Source organism: Lampris incognitus, chromosome 21, assembly GCF_029633865.1.
Source record: "Lampris incognitus isolate fLamInc1 chromosome 21, fLamInc1.hap2, whole genome shotgun sequence".
Taxonomy (NCBI): Eukaryota; Metazoa; Chordata; class Actinopteri; order Lampriformes; family Lampridae; genus Lampris; species Lampris incognitus.
This window is the reverse complement of record NC_079231.1, coordinates 18,751,359-18,776,918: the sequence shown is the minus strand read 5'-3', so window position 1 is coordinate 18,776,918 and position 25,560 is coordinate 18,751,359. Positions and strand designations below refer to the sequence as shown.

The 25,560-nt window shown below is 48.6% G+C and overlaps 1 protein-coding gene across 1 annotated transcript in view; it reads left to right on the top strand.

Moving 5' to 3' along the window:
- Nucleotides 1-25,560, top strand: part of il1rapl1b (interleukin 1 receptor accessory protein-like 1b) — a 351,976-nt gene that overhangs the window by 91,628 nt on the left and 234,788 nt on the right. The window contains exon 2 of the mRNA XM_056301353.1: nt 13,824-14,103. Coding sequence (XP_056157328.1) covers nt 13,824-14,103 — 280 coding nt within the window. The remainder of the gene's footprint in view (nt 1-13,823; nt 14,104-25,560) is intronic.

Genomic DNA, 25,560 nt, shown 5'->3' with positions numbered 1-25,560 from the left:
TACAAACTATCAGCATATATGTGCAGACACATTTGTGTGTGTGTGTGTGTGTGTGTGTGTGTGTGTGTGTGTGTGTGCATACAAACTACCAGCATGCATGTGCATGCAGACACGTGTGTGTGTGTGTGTGTGTGTGTGTGTGTGTGCATACAAACTATCAGCATGCATGTGCAGACACATTTGTGCGTGTGTGTGTGTGCGTGCGTGCATACAAACTATTAGCATGCATGTGCAGACACATTTGTGTGGGTGTGGGTGTGTGTGTGTATTTGTGCGCCAGGGCTGATGTGTGTGGGTTTATGCATGCAGGCGGCACATGTGTGTCTGTGTGGCGCACACGTGCACTTACAACTCTGTCCTCATTCACTGCTGGGAGATGTGAAATGCCAGCGGCAGCGGCGGCATTAGTAGTTATCACTGAGCTGGCAGTGTAATTGAACTGTTGACAGTCCCAAAATCACACATGACAGAATTGGTTCATGCTGGTGCTTAAAACTACAGGGGGAAAGGAAATGCAAAGAAAAGGAAAAAAAAAATACTATTTCTCCTGCCTTATTTTTTTTAACCCGGTCCAGCTTTCGGTGTCCTCGACCTAAAGGGGCGTAATGTTTGTTGGCTTATTCATCGATGCAAGCAATTTGCAGGGCCGGTGGCCTTGGTCGGCTTGTGTGGCCTTTGCGGACCCGGTTGTCAATAGGAGTGGCGCTTTGAATTATTTCTCCATCGCAGTATTTTTTTCCCCTCTCTCTCTTTCTACACCACCAGCACAGCGGTCTTTGCCGTCCCACTCCTTCCTGCTCGAGAATGAAATAGCATGAAGCCAGAGATGAGGGGTGACAGAGAGAGAGAGAGAGAGAGAGAGAGAGAGAGAGAGAGAGAGAGAGAGAGAGAGAGAGAGAGAGAGAGAGAGAGAGAGAGAGAGAGAGAGAGATGTTCTAATACTTCAGATCTGAAAAATAGAGAGAGAAGAAGAAAATAAGTGAGAAAAAGGGGTCAGAGTTGATGTATGACCCCCCCCCCTTCCCCTTCCCCGCCCGGACTCCGTGCTTGCTGCTCGCTTTGTTGCATATTCTGGCCATCCTATCATTTCACAGGAGGCTGCCTGGTGCAGAGGCTGATGTGACGAGGCACTCTATCCATCTGGGCCCGCTCTGTTTTCACCAACACTCAATGCGCGGGGGCGCCGGAGCACAACACCCAAATGGTGTGTCAATGTCTGTTGTGGACTAGCCGAGGGTCTGAGTCACCCACTTAACATGGACACACCGGCATGACACCTCACAGAATAACAGGCAAAAACACAGCTGCCGAGGGGAGGCGGTGTGGGTTTTCTTGCCTGTGTTTGTATATGTGTGCATGTGTGCATACATTTATAAGCCAAAACATTATGACTACCTGCCTAATATGCTGTTGGTCCTGTCCTCCGTGTGCCGCCAAAACGGCGCCGACCTGCTGAGACGTGGACTCTACAAGACCTCTGAAGGTGTCCTGCAGTATCTGGCACCACAAAACAACATTACCAGCAGATCCTTCAAGTCCTGTAAGACGCGAGGTGGAGCTGCCGTGGACCGGACTTGTTTGCCCAGCACATCCCACAGATGCTCAATCGGATTGCGATCTGGAGAATGTGGAGGTCAGGGCAACACCTTGAACACTTCATCATGTTCTTCAAACCACTGCCATCGGGTAATACCATTGCCATGAAGGGGTGTACCTGGTCTGCAGCAATGTTTAGCTAGGCGGTACGTGTCAAACTGACATCCACATGAATGCCAGGATCCGAGGTTTCCCAGCAGAACATTGCCCAGAACATCACACTTGCTCCACCAGCTTGCCTTCTCCCTATAGTGCATCCTGGTGCCATCTCTTCCCCAGGTAAGCGGCGCACACATACACGGCCATCCACATGATCTAAAGGAGGACATGATTCATCAGACCAGGTGACCTCCTTCCACTGCTACACGGCACAGTTCCTACGCTCGTGTGCCCTTTGTAGGAGCTTTTGATGGTGGACAGGGGTCATCATGGACACTCTGACTGGTCTGCAGCTATGCAGCCCCATGCACAGCAGGGTGCGGTGCACTATGTGTTGTGACACATTCCTCCTATAACCATTGTTAAAAATGTCTGTGGCTTCTGCCACAGTAAACCTTCTGTCGGTTTGGACCAAACGAGATGGCCTTCGTTGCCCTCGCACATCGATGAGTCTTGGGTGCTCAACACCCTTTTGCCAGTTTGTGGTTTGTCCCTCCTTGGACCACTGCTGACCAGGAGCACCTGACAAGCCTTGCCGTTTCAGAGATGCTCTGACCCAGTCACCCGGCCATAACAATCCGGCCCTTGTCAGAGTTGCTCAGGTCTTGGCTCCCACCCCTTTCTCCTGGATCCAACACGTTGACTACGGGAACTGATTGTTTTCGCTTACCACCTAATCAGACCTCGACGTGTGCGCTCTCTGGGGGAAACACCTCCGCCATATTAGCAACAGTTTTACATGTGCTTCTTGTCAGATGTCTCACGGAAACAGGCACAAACACACACGGCTACAGCGTTTGTACTTTAATTACCCTGGAGGCTCCAAATGCACTTTTCTAAACACAGCGGCTTTCATCTCTGAAGGCGTTGTGAACGCCGTCACTTCGCCGAGATCATCTGCGCATCTGCTTTCTCGATAAGCGGCCTTGTGCTTGTTGGATTTGAACGTGTGCGTCGTGCAGTTCTTCCTCACAAGAGCCGAGTCTGACCTGGAAGGGCAAAGCCCAGTGAGGTACTGCCGTCTGAGCACACGCGTGGAGGGAAGGTAGATCTCTAATCAGCTGTGGCGTATGGAGTCACGCGGGCTTCTTTGCAGCTTTGGAGACAAGACGGCGTGCTGTCGCTGGTACCCCCCCCCCCTTTCCATAGGTGGAGCCACATGCTTCACCACTCCTGCGTTTCTCCTTCCTCATTCCGACATGCTTTGGCTTTGACCTATGACATGCGAACTGCCACCCAGTCATTCAGACCAACATGAGAATAATCTGATTGGAACGATCCATTCATCCATTATCCCAACTGCTTATCCTGCTCTCAGGGTCGCGGCCTATCCCAGCAGTCACTGGGCGGCAGGCAGGGGGGACACCCTTGACAGGCCGCCAGGCCATCACAGGCCCTGTTGGGATGATCCAAATCGCTAAATTATGATTAAGAATAATATCCTTTGTTGAATAACGGCGTATTTATTCAAAGGGTGAGATGTGAGGATTTTTCCTTCATAAAGTCATGAGCTTTTTTTTTTCTTTCATTTCTCCCCCCTTTTTCTCCCCAGTTGTAACCAGCCAATTACTCCACTCTTCCGAGCCGTCCATGTTGCTGCTCCACCCCCTCTGCCGATCCGGGGAGGGCTGCAGACTACCACATGCCTCCTCCGATACATGTGGAGTCGCCAGCCGCTTCTTTTCACCTGACAGTGAGGAGTTTCACCAGGGGGACGTAGTGCGTGGGAGGATCACCCCAGTTCCCCCCCCCCCGAGCAGAGGCCCTGACCGACCAGACGAGGCGCTAGTGCAGCGACCAGGACACACACCCACATCTGGCTTCCCACACGCAGACATGGCCAATGGTGTCTGTACCCAGATAGCAAAATTGCTGTGGCCCGGACCCGTCCCACACCGACACTTCATCCGGCCCACACACCTCGTAGAATGATGGCACTTGGGCGGCCCACTCCTGTTTGCCAGATGTGGGCCAGAACTAAGTCATAGCAATACCGCATGTGCCACATATTTGCCAAAGGTGGCCCACATTTGATTTGGCACATTTGGCCCATATTTGCTATTATACATGTGGGCCACTTCAGGCTCACACCCACTTTATCAGGGCCAGAAGAAGAGGCCATCAGTGCCGCGTCACTGCCTGAAGTGGCCCACATCCAGATGCTATCTGGGTGGGGACGCCTGACCAAGCCGGAGGTTACATGGGGATTGGAACCGGCGATCCCCATGTTGGTAGAATAGACCACTATGCTACCCGGGCGCCCCATGACCATTCATCGTGTGCCATCACCCGGCGTAGTTACGTAAAGAGGGAACAGCCTCATCTCGTCTTACCAGTCTGCTATGTGCCACATGCACATTTACTGTGTGTATATGAACGCATCTGTGTGTGTGTGTGTGTGTGTGTGTGTGTGTGTGTGTGTGTGTGTGTGTGTGTGCGCTTAACGCTCCAGTCATACAAACTCCGACCTCAGCTAAAGGAAGCCTTGTTTCCTCTCACGTCCGGCCCCTCCCCACAGTCCCTCTTTCCCAACCAGCACTTAACCCGACTCAATACGTGACAGCAGGTGGCGCTCTCTGGAGGCCATGCGCAATCACGGGAGGCGCATCTGATTCGGAGGCGGAACCCGGCGAGATTACCGGCTGTGTTTATTTTGTGATTGAGGCAAAGGGGTGGTGGGGTGGGGTGGGGGTCCTCTCCCCTTTTTATTTATTTATTTTTAAAGCCCTCTATCGCAAAAGAGTATTTGCATATAAATGACAGCCCCGGTATCTGTCGAGGGGGAGAGGGAGACGGGAGACGGGAGACAGACGACAAAATGAAGATGAAGTGTCATGAGAGTAAAGTGCAGGGGGAGAGACTGGCAGAGATGGAGTTATTTTATCTCTCTGTGAGGAAAGGGGGGGGTGGGAGGGGGGTAAATGTCACCGCGATATAGCGAAACGAGCCGGACAGCTGGTGTCATATTGCAGAGCTAACCTGTCCCCATACGTCACTTGAGCGGGAAATTAGCTGCTGTACCTGGACAGCGTCGTCAGAATCTACCGACGCCTCGTTTTGAGGGAGTCCGGGTGGCGTGGCGGTCCAATCCGTCGCCTACCAACACGGGGATCGCCGGTTCGAATCCCCGCGTTACCGTCCGTGTCTGCGGGTGGGAAGCCGGAAGTGGGTGGGTGCGTGTGTCCCGGTCGCTGCACTAGCACCTCCTCTGGTCGGTCGGTTGCGGTAGTAAACTCTGCTACAATAGGGACCCATAACATAGGACCCGTTATGGCTGCTTTGGCGTTCCGCGGCTCCCCCTGCAAAGCTCGTGACGCTGGGGTTGTGATAGGACCCTTACTGGGCTAATCCCAAACCCGACCTCCCCCTGGTGGGGTGAAGCCACGACCGCCTGCTTGGCTGCACACTGTGAACCTCAGTACTTCTAGTTGGTCTTAAAAAGCGCCCCGGCTTCCTTGTGTCTTTTTGTCTGCACACACACACACGCACGCATGCATGCATGCATGCACGCACGCACACACCCACGGCCATGACGCATTGCTTTATATACTGATGACTTTTTTAAAATTCTATTTTATGTTTCCACCTGCTGCAGCCGCTTGGGTCCTGCAGGTAATCTGGCCCCCTGCACGCCGGCAGCAGAGAGAGGCTACCTTTACCCACACATCAGAGCTATTTTCCTCCTAATTGAGACCTGCTCTGCTGCGGCAGCATTTTTACAAGGTGGAAAATGGCAGGTCAGGATTTCAGGACCCCCTGCCCCCCCCCCCACACACACACACACACCTCATGCGGCAAACTGGCTGTGAAGTTGATAAGTTCCTTTAGGGATCCTGGACACCGGCCAGCAATGACAAAACGCCACCTGAGGGCAACCAAAGGTCGACGGCACCATGTCTTCTTGTACATACTGTGTGTGTGTGTGTGTGTGTGTGATTCCAGAGTTACGCTGCCGCCTTAATGGAGGAAAAAAAACGGGGTGTGCACTGTCCTCTTATAATGTACAGGAGAGAGGACGCCTTTTGTGGACGTGTCGGCGATCAGGGGACTCGGTCTGCATACGATTACCCCCCCCCCCCCCCAGGGCAGACCTGTAACCTGGTTTATGGGCAAGTCACCACCTTTCCAAAAAGACCACGCGCGTTCTCCCGTGGTCATAAACCAGAGCAGGAGCAAAACGATCTCAGATTTGTTTGGCTTTATGGTGAGTTTGGCCTTTACGCCGCGGAGCCGTCCTGACCGCATTATACCCGTCTCTGTTAGTGGTCTTTTTTTCACATCCGTGGGATCCCTCCGCTGGAAGCAGCCAATCACACGTCTTGTCAAGATGGATGAAATCCTAGTTATTTTGAATAGATGAAGCTCTCTTCAAATGGCCTAAACAGGTTCCTTCTTCCCATAAAGGAGGTGGACACATGCGAGTTTAAAAAACAAACAACAACACGGGGATCGCCGGTTCGAATCCCCGTGTTACCTCCGGCTTGGTCGGGTGTCCCTACAGACACAACTGACCGTGTCTGTGGGTGGGAAGCCGGAAGTGGGTATGTGTCCTGGTCGCTGCACTAGCGCCTCCTCTGGTCGGTCGGGACGCCTGTTCGGAGGGGAGGGGGAACTGCAGGGAATAGCATGATCCTCCCACCCGCTACGTCCCCCTGGTGAAACTCCCCCACATGCCATGTCCCTTGGTGAAACTCCTCCCACATGTTATGTCCCCCTGGTGAAACTCCTCCCACATGCTATATGCCACTGGTGAAACTCCTCCCACATGCTATGTCCCCCTGGTGAAACTCCTCCCACATGCTATATGCCCCTGGTGAAACTCCTCCCACATGTTATGTCCCCCTGGTGAAACTCCTCCCACATGCTATATGCCCCTGGTGAAACTCCTCCCACATGCTATGTCCCCCTGGTGAAACTCCTCACTGTTGCGCTGTCAGGTGAAAAGAAGCGGCCGGCGACTCCACATGTGTCGGAGGAGGCATGTGGTAGTCTCCTCCCCGGATCGGCAGAGGGGGTGGAGCAGCAACAGGGGCGGCTCGGAAGAGTGGGGTAATTGGCCGGATACAACTGGGGGGGGGGGGCAGAAAGAAAAAAAAATAAAGCTCTTCGACGCTGTCATGGCTCCTATTTTACACCAGTTTCAGGGAATATAAGCGAATTCAAATGTTAGCAATTGGGATAATTACATCGCAGCTCTTTATATGCTTTAAATAAAAAAGGTGTGGAAATTGTGTGCAACCTTGTGGCGCTCCGATCCCTGTTTGTCAAGCCACAGCCTCGACTCCGGCTGTGAGCGCAGCATTTCCTGGCCGGGGCGTTTTATAAACGAGGCCCTTGTCTCTTTACAGAGTCAAACAAACGAGACAAACATGACGGAGTTGACAGATCGCCCTCCCTTTGTTTAATGGCGTGGTTCAAACATGGGTTTTTGTTGGTTTCAAGGCCCCATTTGGCGGCGGCGCCATTTGACAGCGGCTCTATTAAACAACAATTTCCATGCGGCGGGAAACGCAAACATTTGCTCTATGATCATTTAACACAACAGTTACCAGTTATCATTTTTTTTCTCTCTCTCTCTCCAGCTGACAAACAGAATTGTTGGGTAGCGGCCATACTTGGGAGACTGACTGACAAATTACCCCCCTTTTATTTACGGGTCATGGTTAGCAGAGGAGCCACCGCCGCTTATGCTTGATGTTTCCTGTCGCCGAGGAGCTGCTGGAGCTGTTATTATTACTCGGCGGATGGGCCAATTCTCCCGCCAATTTGGTTCCGGCAGCATGGAGGCCTAGCGAGCAGGGAAATGTTAATCAAGTTCAATTAGGCTTTGTACCATGTGTGTTTCCCTGCCAACAGATTATGGGGAGAATCCCCCCCCACCCCCCCACCACCCCACGTTTAGCAGAATAAGCGATAACCCTCTTGTCACAAGTCTGCTGTCGGCCATTGGACAACAGGCGCAAGATAACGGACGCCGGCGCCGGCGTGCTCTTCGTCATTGGCGATGTTTGGGAGAAGGACCATGAGCCGTCTCACAAATGCGAAGCAAGAGTTTACACCCGGGGGTCTGGTTTATGGTTTTGTCACCTTTTGTTGGTTTAAGCGATCATTTAAACGATGGATGTTTTCAAAACTCTGTGAAATGATACCAGATCAGTTCAGTGCCGAAGGGTTATATTAAAATTTCTGTTTTCTGATAATTTGACCGAGGAAAGGAACCACTCATACATGTGAGCATGTAGACCAAACATTCAGTTGAAACCAACATTTACCTCTCTCTCTCTCTCTCTCTCTCTCTCTCTCTCTCTCTCTCTCTATATATATATATATAATGTAATCCAGTGAGTCAAGTAAATTCTTTGTGAGACAGTACAAGCCTGTTTCATACCATAAGCAATCATCAGCTGTCAATAAAGCAATGTAATATAATAGTAATAATAATCATAATAATGATAATAATTGACAGCTTGTCGATCAACAGCTGATGATTGCTTATGACATGAAACAGGCTTGTACTGTCTCATAAAGAATTTATGTAACTCACTGGATTATTTTGCTCCTTATTTGTTGAGCACTTTCCCTACCATTGAGTGTTTCTTTTAACAAAGTTATATATATATAGTTTTTTTGTGTGTGTGTGTGTGTGAAAGACTTGGATTTCATGATTATGTAACATGCATTTTGCATTTCCTCAAAGCAATGCTTTATACACATATAATAATATCTTGTACCGAACAGACAGTGCTAATAACATGTCTTGCACTATATGTTCCTTTACACAGATAACCGTTCCTTGCTCACCTTGTGTGAATGCGGTGCTTTCATAATACTGAAATACATCTGTCAAGGCCCATTCTGTTCGGTTTTTTCTTCTTCTTCAACATTGGGGAGGGGGGGGTGTCAAGCTGTAAAAAATGGATGAGCGAACAATTTATGGCCGGTGTGTTTGAGCTGCTGATAGAAAGGCTGACAGAGCCAGAGTGTGAGGCTTGCTTGGCAGTGGAGCGTTCACCGTGTTTTCAGTTACCAAATGCAGCTTAGCCAAATTGGAGCAATTGAGGGAAAATTTGTTGCTTTGCTGTTCTGTCCATTATACTATGGGTCCAAAGACAGTACTGTACTGTACTGGTTTTAGACCTGTACAGTAGTACATCAGTGATACAGAATATGACATGGGGTAACTACAAGACAGTTTCCTTCTGATTATACACTATGTTAGTTAGGTACCCCAGAACAGAGATTGGCTGTCAAAAAATGTTGGTAGCAGGCGTCCGGGTGGCGTGGCGATCTATTCCGGTGCCTACCCACACGGGGATCCTGGTTCGAATCCCCCTGTTACCTCCGGCTTGGTCAGGCGTCCCTACAGACACAATTGGCCGTGTCTGCGGGTGGGAAGCCGGATGTCAGTACGTGTCCTGGTCGCTGCACTAGCGCCTCCTCTGGTTGGTCGGGGCGCCTTTTCAGGGAGGAGGGGCTCGGGAGAATAGCGTGATCATCCCACGTGCTACATCATGGCGAAACTCCTCACTGTCAGGTGAAAAGAAGCGGCTGGTGACACCACATGTATCAGAGGAGGCATGTGGTAGGTCTGCAGCCCTCTCTGGATTGGCAGAGGGGATGGAGCAGCGACCGGGACGGCTCAGAAGAGCGGGGGAATTGGCCAGATACAATCGGGGGGGAAAAGAAGGGGGGCAGGGGGAAGAAAAAAACAAGAGACAAAAAAGTTAGTAGCTCAGGTTTCATGGGTGTTAAAAAAGCGGTGCATCCTAAATTTGAGTTGATGAGGAGTTTATGGCTGGTGACACATTTTGCCCACCCGCTACCAGCACTCATCAAACTGTATTAATCTTCTACTGAACCCCCCACTGAGCCACTAACACTACTGTACATCTTCTCCCCCTTTTTGTGCACGCTTCACAGCAAAGACTATTGATGGTGAAACAAAAACACTTTGGACACTGTTTGTTGGAAGAGCCAAGTGGCTTGTTCAGTGTTATAGGGAATGAAAATGATGAATGCTGCATTCTCAGTCCAAATTAGGCCAGCCATTTACAGAATTGTAGTTGTTGAGTGACTTGTTCAGTGTTCTAGGGAATGAAAATGAGGAATTCTGTATTCTCAGTCCAAATTAGGCCAGCCATTTAGAGAATTTTAGTTGTTAAATGACTTGTTCAGCATTCTAGGGAATGAAAATGAGGAATTCTGTAGTCTCAGTCCAAATTAGGCCAGCCATTTAGAAAATTTTAGTTGGTGTGGCGTGAAGTTGTAATCACAGAATCAGTCAAATGAAGCATGTCACTTTAAAGGAAAATCTGTTTTTTGTTTTTTTTTAACCTAGGCCCTATTTTCCTCTCATAATTCTGGGCCTATTTGTGCCATAAAAGCTGTTTGAGTAGATTTTATTTGGTGAGTGCTTTTGGCCCGAAGGATTATATTGCAGCATGGTACAAAGCAGTTGGTTGATGCTAGCTTCCTCAGTACTGAATCAATTACAAAGATTCTGCCACGCATTTCTCAGATTGACTCATAATGATACGAAAATAAGGTTTCCGTTAAAAAATACCGGTATTTTCCTTTAAGCTGCTGCCTGATTTGTCCAGTCGCTCATACGCTAACTTAAGCAGCTGTAGGTAAAAGGATCCTTATGGCATTCTGTCTGAGCTGCCTCACCATGTGCTGACACAGGTAATGGCACAAGTAATATTTGACTGTTTCATTATCTGTAGCCCTCCAAAACGCGTATAAAGAACCTACCAAGGTTGTTACTGTCACCCTAAACAAAAGCGAGAGAAAGAGTACCTGCAGGGGTGGGCAGTCTTATCCAGAAAGGGCCAGTGTGGGTGCAGGATTTTGTTCCAACCAGGCAGTTACACACCTGATCCCGCTAATCAACCAGTAGAGTCTTTGCTGAGGAACTTGATTAGGAGACACAGGTGTGTAACTGCTTGGTTGGAACAAAGACCTGCACCCACTCCGGCCTTTTCTGGATAAGACTGCCCACGCCTCGACATGGAGGCGTGGGCACTATTTAACCTCCCTTCTTGACCACTGTCCAGTCACATACCCCCTTCACTGATTAGCAGTCAAGTTGTTTCTTTGGGCACCTTTAGATGCCCAAAGAACTTGGAAAAGTTGAGACGTGTATTTTCCAAACACCGCATCTAAGTTACTTTCCCAAAACACGCTGCACCAGAAGTTGGTCCACCCCAAGGATCAGGTCCCCCGGCACAAACAGAGCACTATAGTGTATTCTGTTAAGTGCCAGGAGGATTGCCGTGACTTGTACATTGGGGAAACCAAACAGATGCTGGCCAAGAGGGTGGCACAACACAGGAGAGCTAACATGTCAGGCCAGGACTCCACAGTCTACACTCATCTACAGGCCAGTGGCTGCTCTTTCAAGGATGAGGATGTGCACATCCTTGATAAGCAGGAACGCTGGTTTGAACGGGGAGTCAAAGAGGCCATCTATGTGACGAGGGAACGACCATCCCTGAACCGAGGGGGGGCTAGGAATACATCTGCCACCATCTCAGAAAGCTATGACTGCTAACATTGCCAAATCCTCTGTGAATAGTACACATGGCCATTAAAACTCTAGTTAATGGTCACACCCATATTTGCATATGAAACTGATCGTTGGTTTTGGTCGTTATGCAACTGTATTGTTTATAAGGGGTGGGGATACCTGCAGTCAGTTGAGACTGAAGAGGTCACTTAGAAGAGTGATGAAACGTATGTCAATAAAGATTGTATCCCTATGAACTGATTTAAACTTCTTGATTTTCTTCCCTGGATTACTGAGCATGCATGAAGACCCTCAGATGATAGGACATTTGCTCTTTGCTCACTGCCAGGTAGGGCGCAGGGCATGGTGCAGACACTTGGTGCAGAGGCAAAGTGCAGCGCAGGTATTCATCATCACAGCTAAGCTAACTTTAGCAGTGGATTTAGCTGAGTTTGCTAGCTATATGCTTATTCACAAACCCGGTAGTCCCATCTGACTGCTGACATTTCGCCATGCATTACTTTTCCTGCCTAGATCGTGGTTTGTTTTTGTAATGTTATGTTATAGAGTTTGGCATCTTTTCTTCCATCACTCTCTACCTCCGCTACTTGCTTGTGTCACATACAGCTGTTATCTCGTTGGTTGTGCTTTGAGCATTCAACGGCAACCGAGGTCAAATTTGATAAAATGTGAACTCTGAGGGCAGAGATCATCCGTGGCAGAGGCCGGTGGCAATTTTAAGCGGTGTGCCACGCCAAGGGGTAGCGCCTCCGCCTGGTTGGGCGCCACCGCTCTCCCCACAGGAAAAGAAAGGCACAGCCAGCGCAGAGCGGTTTTATCGCTGATCCATGTGTGAGCGCCTTTTGATAAATAAAACATCCACCGAGCCTCAATTAGTGAAGCCTGTTGAGTATGAGGCAGCTGTGCTTGCCAGCTGTTTTTAAAGGAAGAGCGATGCAGCACAGGGAAGCGTGGGAAAGCAGAGCTTCAGAACGGTAAAGAAAAGAAAATGCATACACTGACAAGATAACGAGGGGATAATTCACCTCTAAAATGTGAATGGGGAAAAATGGTGGTTTGACAGTGTAGAATGAGTAGAACAGGCCTGAAAAATATGGACCAGATGCTGTTACACGTGGCTTATGCAAGCTCAGTCGCCTTGATCTCAGAGGTCCGCCGGGATGAGCCGCAGAGCAAGACGTGCTATATATTTTTCATATCACGAATGTAGGATATCTTCACAAACTCTGAACGGTACAGCAAACATGCCGATTGGGGAAAATACCGTACATCTTTACAAATACGTTTTTGGAGTTTGATGAACAGCTTCATCAGAGTTCAGGTCTACCATACCCCAATACGCTCCTCACTGCCCTCAAAGAGGGTGACTTACCCCCTTCTCTTGAATAATTGAGAATGTATGGAATTATTAACCAGCAGCCAGGAGTCAGGAGGGGGTTTTTGATGGATTTTTTTTCTTCCTTTTCTTCCTCAGAGGTTTCCATAAGATCTTGGCCATGGCTATGGGTCACTTTGAAAGTCAGCAGCGAGTCAGTCCAAATGGGTTCCTCCTGTGCATTAATATAACCGTTGTTTTTCAAATACCGTAGGGTCTGTGTTTTGATTGACAGCAGTGACGTATATGCAAGCAAGCTATTGGATATCTTTGCCGGTAGATGCCCGTTGCGTGGGCTTTTCATATACTGTATAACATCACAAGAGGAGAAGAGGTACTTCCCATTAAGACTCCCCAAATATAAGCCTTATAGAGAGACAAGAAGAGCGGCTCTTAGCTTCAGAAAATTACTGCGGCCATGGCTTCTAATTTCTTCATTGTGGTTTAAATATGAATAAGTGCCATCGGTGCCCATTATGGAGCATATTGACGGTAGCTTTGATAGCAAGGTTATCCAAAAAACAAAAAAACAAAAACATATATATATATATATATATATATATGACAAAATAAGATATATAATAAGAAAAAAATACAAAAAAATGAAAATAAAAAATAAACGATAGGATATAATAAAATAAGATATTTAAAAAAGAAAAAATAAGCTATATAAAAAGATAAAGAAATAAGGCATATGTTGCCAATAGACTTGACTTACTATGTCATGTATGAGCTCATAAAGCTTAATGCCCTATGACTGTTACAAAAAGAGTTTTCTTTTTTATATCTAAAACACTTTCTTCCAACATTCAATACACGACATTGTTATAGACTACAGTCTCTGCTGTTTTTCCTTGTGTTTCTGCTTCATGTCTCCCTGCTGAGACGAGACCAGGAGATGCTGTGAGGAGGAAAATGGTGTCTTGATTGATTACAGCACGAGGTGTGCTGCACATGAATGGAGGGTGAAACTGCAGCAATGGAAGAGGCTCTTTTCCTGCTGCCAAATACCCTTTTGATGATTAGAATAACTCTGCTTCTTGTTTTTGGCTCCGTCATCATACAAAACTGTCATTGTCTTTCAATGGCCCCAAAACTCATTAAAACACTAATAAGGCAGATCCCGCTTAATTTCCCCCTTTTTCCTCTGTTCTTCTCTTTCAGTCGACGGCTGCACGGATTGGTCGGTGGACTACTTGAAGTACAAAGTGCTTTTGGGGGAACCTGTACGGATTAAGTGCGCTTTATTCTATGGATATATCCGAGCCAACTACACCCATGCGCAGAGCGCCGGACTTAGCCTCATGTGGTACAAAAGTTCGGGGCATGGGGACTTTGAGGAACCCATCAGTTTCGACGGCATGAGGATGAGTAAGGAGGAGGACGCCATATGGTTTCGACCGGCCGAGCTGGAAGACGTGGGACACTACTCCTGCGTGCTGAGGTATGTTACGTCCAGTAGTGTTGCATTGAGCTAAATGGTGGGGCTAAACGCTGACTTCATGACGGTAGACAGTTATCAATCTGTACTTTTTTTGGGGGGGGGGGTTCCCCCTTTTTCTATCCAGTTGTACTTGGCCAACTACTCCACTCTTCTCAGCCGTCCCGGTCACTGCTCCACCCCCTCTGCCGATCCGGGGAGGGCTGCAGACTACCTCATGCCTCCTCCCATACATGTGGAGTCGCCAGCCGTTTCTTTTCACCTGACAGTGAGGAGTTTCACCAGGGGGGAAGTAGCGCGTGGGAGGACCACGCTATTCCCCCCCAGTTCCCCCTTCCCCCTGAATAGGTGCCCCAACCGACCAGAGGAGGCGCTGGTGCAGCGACCAGGACACATACCCTCATCTGGCTCCCCACCCACGGACACGGCCAGTTGTGTCTGTAGGGATGCCCGACTATGACACAGTGGTTAGCACAGTCGTCTCACAGCAAGAAGGTCCTGGGTTTTGAACCCCAGAGTTGTCCAACCTTGGGGGTCATCCCGGGTCGTCCTCTGTGTGGAATTTGCATGTTCTCCCTGTGTTTAAGTGGGTTTCCACCGGGTGCTCTGGTTTCCTCCCACAGCCCAAAGACATGTAGGCCAGGTGAATCGGCCGTACTGAATTGTGACTAGGTGTGAATGTGTGGGCCCTGTGCTGGACTGGCGGCCTGTCCAGGCTGTCTCCCTGCCTGCCGCCTGATGACTGCTGGGATAGGTTCGAACATCCTGTGACCCCGATTGGGATAAACGGCTTGGTTTATGAATGGATGGATGGATGGATGGATGGATGGGATGCCCGACCAAGCCAGAGGTAACACGGGGATTCGAATCGGTGATCCCTGTGTTGGTAGGCAACAGAATAGATCGCTACACAACCCAAACGCCCCAATCTACACTATTTGTAAAGTTCCCTAATTTACATTACTTAGAAACCCAAATTAATCCTCCTTATATGATATGATTTGATATTATACTGTATTATATGATATATTATATTACATCACTCCCCCTGACTGTAGTATATTGCTTTACACTTTTTTCTCTCGATAAAAAATGGGGTTAACTGAGTTCCCCCTGCGTTACAGCCCAGTGAAAATCCAGACAGTTTTTACTTCATTTTCTCTCTGTGCTAACTGTTGCACCCCCCTCCTCCCCAATTCCCTTATTAGTGATTTGTACGTCCCTTTGTGGTTGTTTTCCCAGCAGTATGTCAGTAAAACGGGGAGGGTTAAAAGGAGTTTCTGGAACCCCCCGTGGCTATAAGGCTGGCTTAAAGCCCCCCCCCCCCGTTGATATTTAATGAAATCACTTATCTCTGGCCAGAGGAGCGCTGGACCCCGGTCCACAGAGCAGCACCTAGCAGCGTGGTGCTCCCCGCCTTCACTTAACATGCTAAATTATTTCTTCATTCTCCTCAGGGGTACAATAAGCCATTAGGGTGCAATTGGTGGATCCATAACCCTTCGGCCATCTCGGCTCCCTCCCTGCCCCCCTAAGGAGCAGGAAGTTTGAAATGAGATGGAAAGGACATTATTTCAAGGCAGAAATATTGAAGAAAGGGGTCTAAAAAAGTCATTAAGATAGAAAAGTGTGGATCGGTGGTATCTCCCTTCTCCACTTGTCAACGGCGGCGGTAAGACAATTGTTTGATTTATGAGTCCCATAATGTGGTGAAATTTCAAGCCTCCAATCTCACATTGGCAGGGGGGGGGGGTTTCATTAACACAAAGGTCGTCCACTGCCAGGCGAAAGGAAGGTCAAACTCAATGCCTCGGAAGGCCTGTAACAATTTAATTTGGCATATAAGAAGATGAAATATGAAACTTTTTTCTTTTTTGGATCCGAAGGAAGTCAGGGACTGGTTTTTGGAGATGAAACGAGCGTTATCACTTTTTTTCCCATTAGCGATCAAAGCTCCGTTTATTCAACAAGTTAGCATCATATGGCCATGACCAGTGTTTCCCAACCCAGTCCTCAAGCACCCCCTAACCTGCAGATTTTCATTGTAACCCTGCATGGGTAGCCCTGCTTATACTTACTCAACCAATCATCTCACAGCACTTAATTATGCAAGGCGTGCAACATCTGACATAATTCATTGCTGATTGGTTGAATAACCGCAAACAGGTACCTATTTGGGGTGGCAAAGAAAATCTGCAGGATAGGGGGGTCCTTGAGGACTGGGTTGGGAAACACTAGTCATTACTATTTTAACTCGAAGGGGGGGCAATTGGCAGCCACAGCAGCTTGTGTCATGTCCCGGCTGCTCCCCCCAAGACTGTCTCATTGCGGCCAAGAGAATTGGCTAGCGCCATCATTAGCATTCCCTTCTTTGCTGCGACAGGTGCCGTGGATGGATGCAGGCAAGGCCATGCTAACAATCCTCCATTCACTGACGCTGGCGGCGTCTGCCGTCAGTAGAAAATCAGTCAGTGCCGTGTTATTGTGTCATCACGTGGAAAGCGGGGCCGTGAGACTCTATTTGGATGAGCGTTGTGGCTTTGCTGCCAGTCTCCGCCATTCAAAACCAAATGAAGGGGCCGTGCTTATTTGTCCATCACGGTGAGAACAGTTCTGAATGCAGAGCGGGTTTTCTTCCCCCATACACACAAACCGGCTCTCTAAAGGCCCTGTGGGGCAGGGTAATGCTGGCTGTGGTACCTTCAGGTTTTGACTGAGTTTTACGGCAAAGAAAACTGTATCTGTATGTGTGCGTTAGTGCTGTAATAATAAGGCCACTGCTGATATCCATTAAGGATTTTTAACCCCCTTTTTCTCCCCGGTTGTATCTGGCCAATTACCCCGCTCTTCTGAGCCATCCCGGTCGCTGCTCCACCCCCTCTACTGACCCGGGGAGGGCTGCGGACTATCACATGCCTCCTCCGATACATGTGGAGTCGCCAGCCGCTTCTTTTCACCTGACAGTGAGGAGTTTCACCAGGGGGACGTAGTGCACAGGAGGATCACGCTATTCCCCCCAGTTCGCCCCCCCCCCCCCCGACCGGCCAGAGGAGGCGCTAGCGCAGCGACCAGGACACATACCCACATCCGGCTCCCCACCCGCAGACACGGCCAGCTGTGTCTGTAGGGACACCCGACCAAGCCGGAGGTAACACGGGGATTCCAACCGGCGATCCTCATGTTGGTAGGCAATGGAATAGACTGCTACACTACCCGGACGCCCTTATCCATTACAGTTGAGCACCTTCATGTAACATATGCAACTTTGGCCTTTAGTCACGCTGTTTGCATCCATGCCCCCCTCCGTCGTTGGAGCTAATTAAAGCAGTTGCGCAGATCTTCCCTGCAGTTGCTCAGAAACTTAGTAAATGATCATAGAAAAAGACACGCGACACGCCGATTACCTCTGATAAGAGCGCTACATGATATTCATGTTCCCACGCGGCCCCGATGTGATAACATGCGATCCCTATAATGTGATTATCTTTGACGTCTACTATCACTTTGATGACAGTTTTATGATTTCCCACCCCCCCATCCCCCCCCCCCCCCCCGTCTCCCTCTCTCCTCGGCGGTGTCACTTAAGTCTACTGCCATTGCCTGGAAATCAGCCAGCAGGAATGTAATGTGGGCTAATTTCATTCGAAGAAGTCAGTTACTAACCACCAGCAGCGTTATATAAACCACCGCGCCTTCCGTGTTGCTGCCGTTCAACGGTGACGGTTTTGCAGGAAATTTGCCTAAAGATATAACTGGTTTACTTAAACAAAGGATGTTTTTGGGGGTGCGTGGGCTTTTACTGCATGCCTCTGTGATACTGTATGCATGCCGTAACGCACACCGTATTGCACTCGCACGATTATGCAGTAATAGTTTATTAACCTTGTAGGTAAAGGGCATTTTCTCATGACTGGCTCATTAGTCAGCTACATACAGGAGCATATGGTGGCTTTTGGCGGAGGGAGGGGCCTGCTTAAAAGGCTGGGAAAGATTAACTTATTAGACGTGTGTGTGTGCGTGCGTGCACGCCTGCGTGCGTGCGTGCATGCGTGCATGGCAAAGGTTTTAGTCTCAATGCAGAGGGCACTGCGGTCTGCAGTACAAAGCCATGCAGCAGAGTCGGTCACACATTACGGGGCAGCTCAACCCACGATGGGACCATCAAATTAAGATGATTTATAGTCCAGTATTAGAACAGAGTTATAGTTCTGTTGAACGGACGCACGGCACTGGAGAGACTGAATGTTTTACATCTGGGTGAATGACAAAGTGAAGGATTCTGGGAAGGGGAGTTTCGCTTGTAGCCTTCTTTGAATACACTACACCCAAATCTCGCATATATATATATGTATGAGATTTGCATGTAAATAAATGCATATATGTATATATTTTACAGTACCCGTGGACTTTATATTACCATAATCAAGATCACTTTGAATAACGTTATTCAGATTTCAATGCTGTCAGTGGTAAATTTTGTAGAGATTAAGTAGGCCTGCCTCCCAATCCACTCCCCGTAGTAGTGCTCGGTATCTTGTGAAAAGAACCAGCTTACAGGGCTTCAAACGCTGTCACGTTCAGTTTTAGTTCCGGTATGGCGATTGAGGCTAGAAATATAAAAAATAAATAAATAAATAAATGATTCAGTCCTGCACATGGGTTGCACAGCAAGTCGTCATGTAGACATGATTCCCTTCGCCGCAGCCAAATCCAGCTGGATCGCTCTTCATTTCTGTCTCTCGGCGCCGAGGCTCCTATGGAGGATCAGCAGCTGCATGTGTTAACACATCACACTTGGATTAGGCGGCTGGCAGCGCGCGCCGTGGGGATCCTCAACCCTACCGAAACAGACGTAAGCTGAAGAATCCGAGCACGCGTGGAACCGGATGAATCATCACGAGATGAGGAATCGTGCTTTATCAATTCATTCAGATTTCTTGGAGGGGTTTTCATATTTTTGATCCGAAGAGAAAGAAGTGTTTTTTTGTTTGTTCTAAATGTATACAGTGAGTAATTAATCTGACAACATTGTCTAAGGGAATGTATGAAAGAGTAAAATTATTTTATTTGGTCTGTTTTCATGAGTGCTCTTCATATGCTGCTCCTGGATCACCACCTTGCCGTGGTGGAGGAGCTTGCGTGTACCAATGATCCCAAGAGCTATGCCGTCCGGAGCTCCTGGTAGGGTCACCCAAGGTGGATAGGTCAAGGGGGAGGTTCCAGGCAAAGCGCAATCCAACAAAGACCTCAACGGCGGAAGTGGTGGAAGATGTCTCCAGGTCACAACGCCAGTGAAGGTGGATGAAGGCTGCAACAGAGGGTGGTCCCAGATCGTCTTGGTTCTCCATGCCGTTGGACTCTGGCCACCTCCTGCCACCGCGTGGTGGCTGCAGGAGCATCAGCCACTCCACGTAAAAAGCTGTCACGTGCAGGCGTCCTCCCATTATGCGGCTCCAAGATCGGCCTCTACACCCACCTGAAGACCCAGAAGGACCTAGAGGGAGGACGGTCATACTCAACCCCGTGTGACCGCCGATGATGATGATGATGCTCTTCATATGCTCCATTTCCAGGAATTTTTAGTCAAAATCTTGAAGTTTGTCATCATTTTGGTTTAACTCATCAACACATAAGGTGAAAGACGATAATTGCAGTGGTGTTTAGCCCCGCCAGTCCAGGTCCATTCAGAACAAAACATAAGTGTGTTATGACATTGATTTCCCCACTGCCTAACCTTGATTCTAGTAAAGGTCTTTCATGAGCTTGTCGGCTAAAACGTGTTGTCCGCTACAACTTTGCTTATTTTCCAAACTCGCTACCACCTTCCTTTATCTTTTCCATTCGGCTGCCACGCTAAAGATGTAAAATACTACACATTATATCAGTTTCCCAAGAAAGCCCTACTCAATAGTAACCGTCAAAAAGAGCTATCACAAATATGCATGGGCTAGCTGTTGTGTAACACACACTAGCTAGCTAGCTGTTGAGTAACACACACTAACGACTAACTTCAGGGTTGCACAGTGAACCAGTTCCTGCCATGCTCTCTAGCTTGGCTTTTCATTCTTTCACGTTATCCGTTCATTGTTTCCTGCTTTACTCTGAAATACTCACCTGTCTCGTCATTTCAGCTCCTGCCCCTGGTTTTCCCATCAGCCCACCCCGTATGCGATCCATCACGCGTTCCCCATTCCTCTAATTACTCCCCAGTGTATCTAGTCTGTGTGTTCGCCTTTGTACCCAGTGGCAAGCATCCCGGCCTGTTTTCATGGTGTCTTGTTTTCCATCCAGGCTTTGTTTACCTGCACCTCACCTTTGTCTTCTCCTTTCCGGTATTGTCTGTTCTGACTGATTACCTCGTGTACCAAACCTTTTGGCCTGTGAAGACTGTTTTCGATCAGGAATCTCCCCCCAATTGTACTTGGCAAATTACCCCACTCTTCAGAGCCATCCCAGTCGCTGCTGCACCCCCTCTGCCGATCCGAGGAGGGCTGCAGATTACCGCATGCCTCCTCCGATACATGTGGTTTCTTTTCACCTGTCCGTGAGGAGTTTCGCCAGGCGGACGTAGCGCGTGGGAGGATCACGCTATTCCCGCAAGTTCCCCCTCCCCCCTGAACAGGCGTCCTGACCGACCAGAGGAGTCGCTAGTGCGGCGACCAGGACACATACCCACATCCGGCTTCCCACCTGCAGACACGGCCAATTGTGTCTGTAGGGACGCCCGACCAAGCCGGAGGTAACAGGGGGATTCGAACCGGCGATCCTCGTGTTGGTTGGCAACGGAATAGACCGCTATGCCACCCGGACACCCATGTACCGAATCTTTTGGGCAGTAAGGACGATCAAGAGTCTGTCTCTTAAGTCGTGCAATTGAATCTTTTTTTTGCCAGGGTTGGCAGCCGGGCTTTCCCCTCAGGTTCAAGCCCACATGTTGGCAAATATGTCCCAGCATCACTACTTTAATATGTGGAGAATACAATCGACAGTTAAGCCAGCTAGCGGAAGCAGAAATGCAGGTCGGTGTGCATTTCCTCCGTAGAAAGGAAAACAAAGCAGCGAGTCATCAAACAGAGCAGCTTTTAGCAGCGGACCCCACGTGGCATGATACAGGTGACGTCAAAATGGTGCACAAGAGCGTGCACCTCTGCGACGCAACACAACATCCGTTTTAGCTGCTATCTAATCTGAAAAATGTTCCAGACTTCCCTCAAAATAAGCTGAAAATATACCAGTAAGTGAGGGAATTGTAAACCCTTGCAGCGCTGAACAACATGGTGAGAGTGTTTCCTAAATCAAGTGGGACCGAGTGCTTTATTCTACCTGGGCTTCAGGTCGTTCTTTTTGTCTCTAGAAAATTACTTAAATAACGACTGTACTGGAAAACATTGAATCCCATCTGATATTTGGAAGATTTCTGTCTCTGCGTCATTAAACATGCAATTTGAAGACCCAGAATAAGACTGATGGACTTGTTGGGGTAAACATGTTGTTGTACATTCTGCCCCCTCCTCATCTCTGCTCAGACTACAACTCAAGCAAATACACACAAGGAGACACACGCAGGCATTTTCTCTCTGCCCTCATGTTCCATGCAGCACATTTTATCCTCCTGTAGTCGGTGCACTCACGTCACACTGACACACACACACATACACACACACAGACACACACACAGACACGCACACACACAGACACAGACTCACACACCCCTATGGACTTCCATATGAACAAACATGAGTACCCTCTGCTCCCATTACATCATGTTCATTTGCTTGGCTGCACTTAAGGATGTGAAAAGGTACCAACACACACACACACACACACACACACACACACACACACACACACACACACACACACACACACACACACACACACACACACACAGAACATGACAGTGTCAGTCCTCTGCCCTCCGGAGACTAGCCGCCACTGACAAGAAGTTAATGTGCCTCCAATCTGTAAAAGCAGGGCAACTTGAGGGAATTTACACACACACACACACACACACACACACACACACACACACACACACACACACACACACACACACACTCATGTACAGCCACACACAGTCACACAGACAGATCCATGTGCATTCCAAGCATTCACACTTCATGCTTTGGCATTTTCTCTCTGCGTTGCATCTCTCTCTCTCTCTCTCTCTCTCTCTCTCTCTCTCTCTCTCTCTCTCTCTCTCTCTCTCTCTCTCTCTCTCTCTCTCTGTCTCTCTCGCTCTCTCTCTGTCTCTCTCGCTCTCTCTCTCTGTCTCTCTCTCTCTCTCTCTCTCTCTCTCTCTCTCTGTCTCTCTCGCTCTCTCTCTCTCTCTCTCTCTCTCTCTCTCTCTCTGTCTCTCTCGCTCTCTCTCATGCGCACACATCACACTTTGGCGTTTTCTCTCTCCGTTACATCACTCTCTCTCTGTCTCTGTGTCTGTCTCTGTCTCTCTCTATCTCACTCTCGCTCTGTCTCTCTCATTCTCTGTCTCACTCTATATCACCCTCTCTCGCTCTGTCTGTCTCTATCTCTCTCTCGCTCTGCCTCTGTCTCACGCTCGCTCTCACTCTGTCTCTATCTCTCTCACTCTCTAACTCACTCTATCTCACGCTCGCTCTGTCTCAATCTCACTCTCTCTCACTGTCTCTCTATATCACCCTCTCTCGCTCTGTCTGTCTCTATCTCTCTCTGCCTCTGTCTCACGCTCGCTCTCACTCTGTCTCTAGCTCACTCTATCTCTCTCACTCTCTAACTCACTCTGTCTCACGCTCGCTCTGTCTCAATCTCACTCTCTCACTGTCTCTCTCTGTCTCTCTTACCCACTGTCTCTCAATTGCTCACTCACTCACTCACTCTCTCTCTCTCTCTCCCTCTTTCTATCTCTCACTCACTCAATCACTCACTCACACACATACAAATGTTTATTTTTCTACACTGCATTCATTCTCTAGCCCTTAACCCTAACCTTAACCATCATAACTACATGCCTAACCTGAACCCTTACCCTAACCTTAACCTGAACCCTTACCCTAACCTTAACCTGATCCTAACTCTAACCTTAACCTGATCCTAACTCTAGCCTTAACCTGATCTTAACCCTTACCCTAACCTTAACCTGATCCTAACTCTAACCTTAACCTGATCCTAAATCTGACCTTAACCTGATCCTAAATCTGACCTTAACCTGATCCTAAATCTAACCTTAACCTGATCCTAACCCTAACCTTAACCTGATCCTAACTCTAACCTTAACCTGATCCTAAATCTAACCTTAACCTGATCCTAAATCTAACCTTAACCTGATCCTAACCCTAACCTTAACCTGATCCTAACTCTAACCTTAACCTGAACCCTTACCCTAACCTTAACCTGATCCTAACCCTAACCTTAACCTGATCCTAACCTTAACCTGATCCTAACCCTAACCTTAACCTGATCCTAACTCTAACCTTAACTTTAATACCAAGTCCTAACCCTAAAATAGACCCCTTTCCTCATGGGGACCCATAAAACGTCCCCACAATGTAGGTGGTTTCAGGTTTGTCTATCCTAATGGGGACGTTTGTTCCCTATTGGGATAGAAGAACGAGGGCACATACCACACCCACACACACACACACACACACACACACAGCGTTCCAGAGACAACCTATATGTCAAGGGGAAAGCTAATTCAACATACAGTACAACATGGGCAGAGGGGAGGGGGGAGGGGGAGTCAAATCAAGGTCAGCGCTCAGCTGTTTAAGATTTTATACCCGGCGGACTTCAGCTGCACGCAGAGCTTAAACATCTGCAGCGGAGAGAGTGTGTCACTTCCTGTTGGAGCGTCAGAACGTACACCCACCACATCCGGGTTCTTGCAGGGTGCTGTCACACCCTGAGCTCTGCAGCTAGCATCTCCCTTTTAGCCTGTTAGCATTGGGCCCAGCTGGAGACGGTTACCATAGTGACGGAGGAGAGGCTGCAAAGTCTAAAAGATGACATGGATAATTGCATGGCGTAGATGTTTGGAAATATTTCACAAACTGTCTGACAAGAAGAGGCTGGAATGGGAATCCACAAAGAGAACGGGGGTGATCATTACTCCATTTTTTAGTTCTCTTTTTTTTTTAATTGTGTTGTCTCAGTCTCCCTGTGTGTATATTGTCTATTCTTACTATTTTGTACACTTGTTTGGTCTGGACTATTTGGGGTTGACATAAATACTAAGTTGATGGATCAGTGTTTGGGGTGAGTTTGTATGTGTGTGTGTGTGTGTGTACGCGTGTGTGAGAGAGAGTGATGGAGAGAGAAGCGAGAGAGTGAGTGATAGACAGAGAGATAGTGAGTGATGGAGAGAGAGTGAGTGATGAGAGAGAGGAGAGCGAATTAATATGATGGAGAGAGGGTGTGTGTGAGTGACGAGAGAAAGAGATAGTGAGTGATGGAGAGAGAGTGAGTGATGAGAGAGAGAGGAGAGCGAGTCAGTATGATGGAGAGAGAGGGTGTGTGTGAGTGATGAGAGAGAGGGAGTGATAGAGGGAGAGCGTGATGGGGAGAGAGAAGAGAGAGAGTGAGTGTGATGAGAGAGTGTGTGAGTGAGTGATGGCGGGAGAGCGAGAGAGACAGACAGACAGAGAGAGAGAGTGAGTGATGGAGAGAGATAGTGATGGAGAGAGAGTATGTGAGTGATGGAGAGAGTGTGTGAGCGACAGACAGAGTGAGTGAGTGATGGAGAGAGAGAGAGAGAGAGAGAGAGACTCTATGTTCTCTGTGTGTACGGGTTCTGGGGCCGTGTATATATGGGCCCACACAACACAAATTCTGTCGCTTTTGCACACACATTCCCAGCCAGGCACAGACACACAAATAGATAGCACATGCTGCTCACACAGACACACACAGGCAAATATGCATGAAGACGCACACTCTGACACCTCCGTGGTGTAGTGGCTGACCTGGGTAGTGCAAGGTGTCAGGTGAGGGACCGATACTATACGAGAATACGTAGACTCTTACCAGCTGGCTGATGGTTCACCTTTGACCCTCTTTGCTGGTGTGAGCATGCCATTAACATGCCAGGGTTATAGATGTCTTCTCTGCAACATTTGGCTGCCACCAATGCAGAACAATGGAAGGGGGGAGAGGACAGGAAGGAGGGAGGGAGGGAAAATGTGTGCGTGCGTGTCTCTTTGTGCATGTGTTGTATACACCGATCCGCCAAAACATTAAAACCACTGACAGCTGAGTGAATATCGTTGATTATCTCGTTACACTGGCACCTGTCAAGGGGTGGGACATATGAGTGGACAGTCAGGTCTTGAAGTTGATCCTCGGAGGCCCCACCTCGCAGGTTGCGGGACTTAAAGGATCTGCTGCTAACGTCCTGGTGCCAGATACCAGAGGACACCTTCAGAGGCGTCGTGGCGTCCATGCCTATAAAGGGGTCAGAGGTGGTTTGGTGACAAGACACAATAT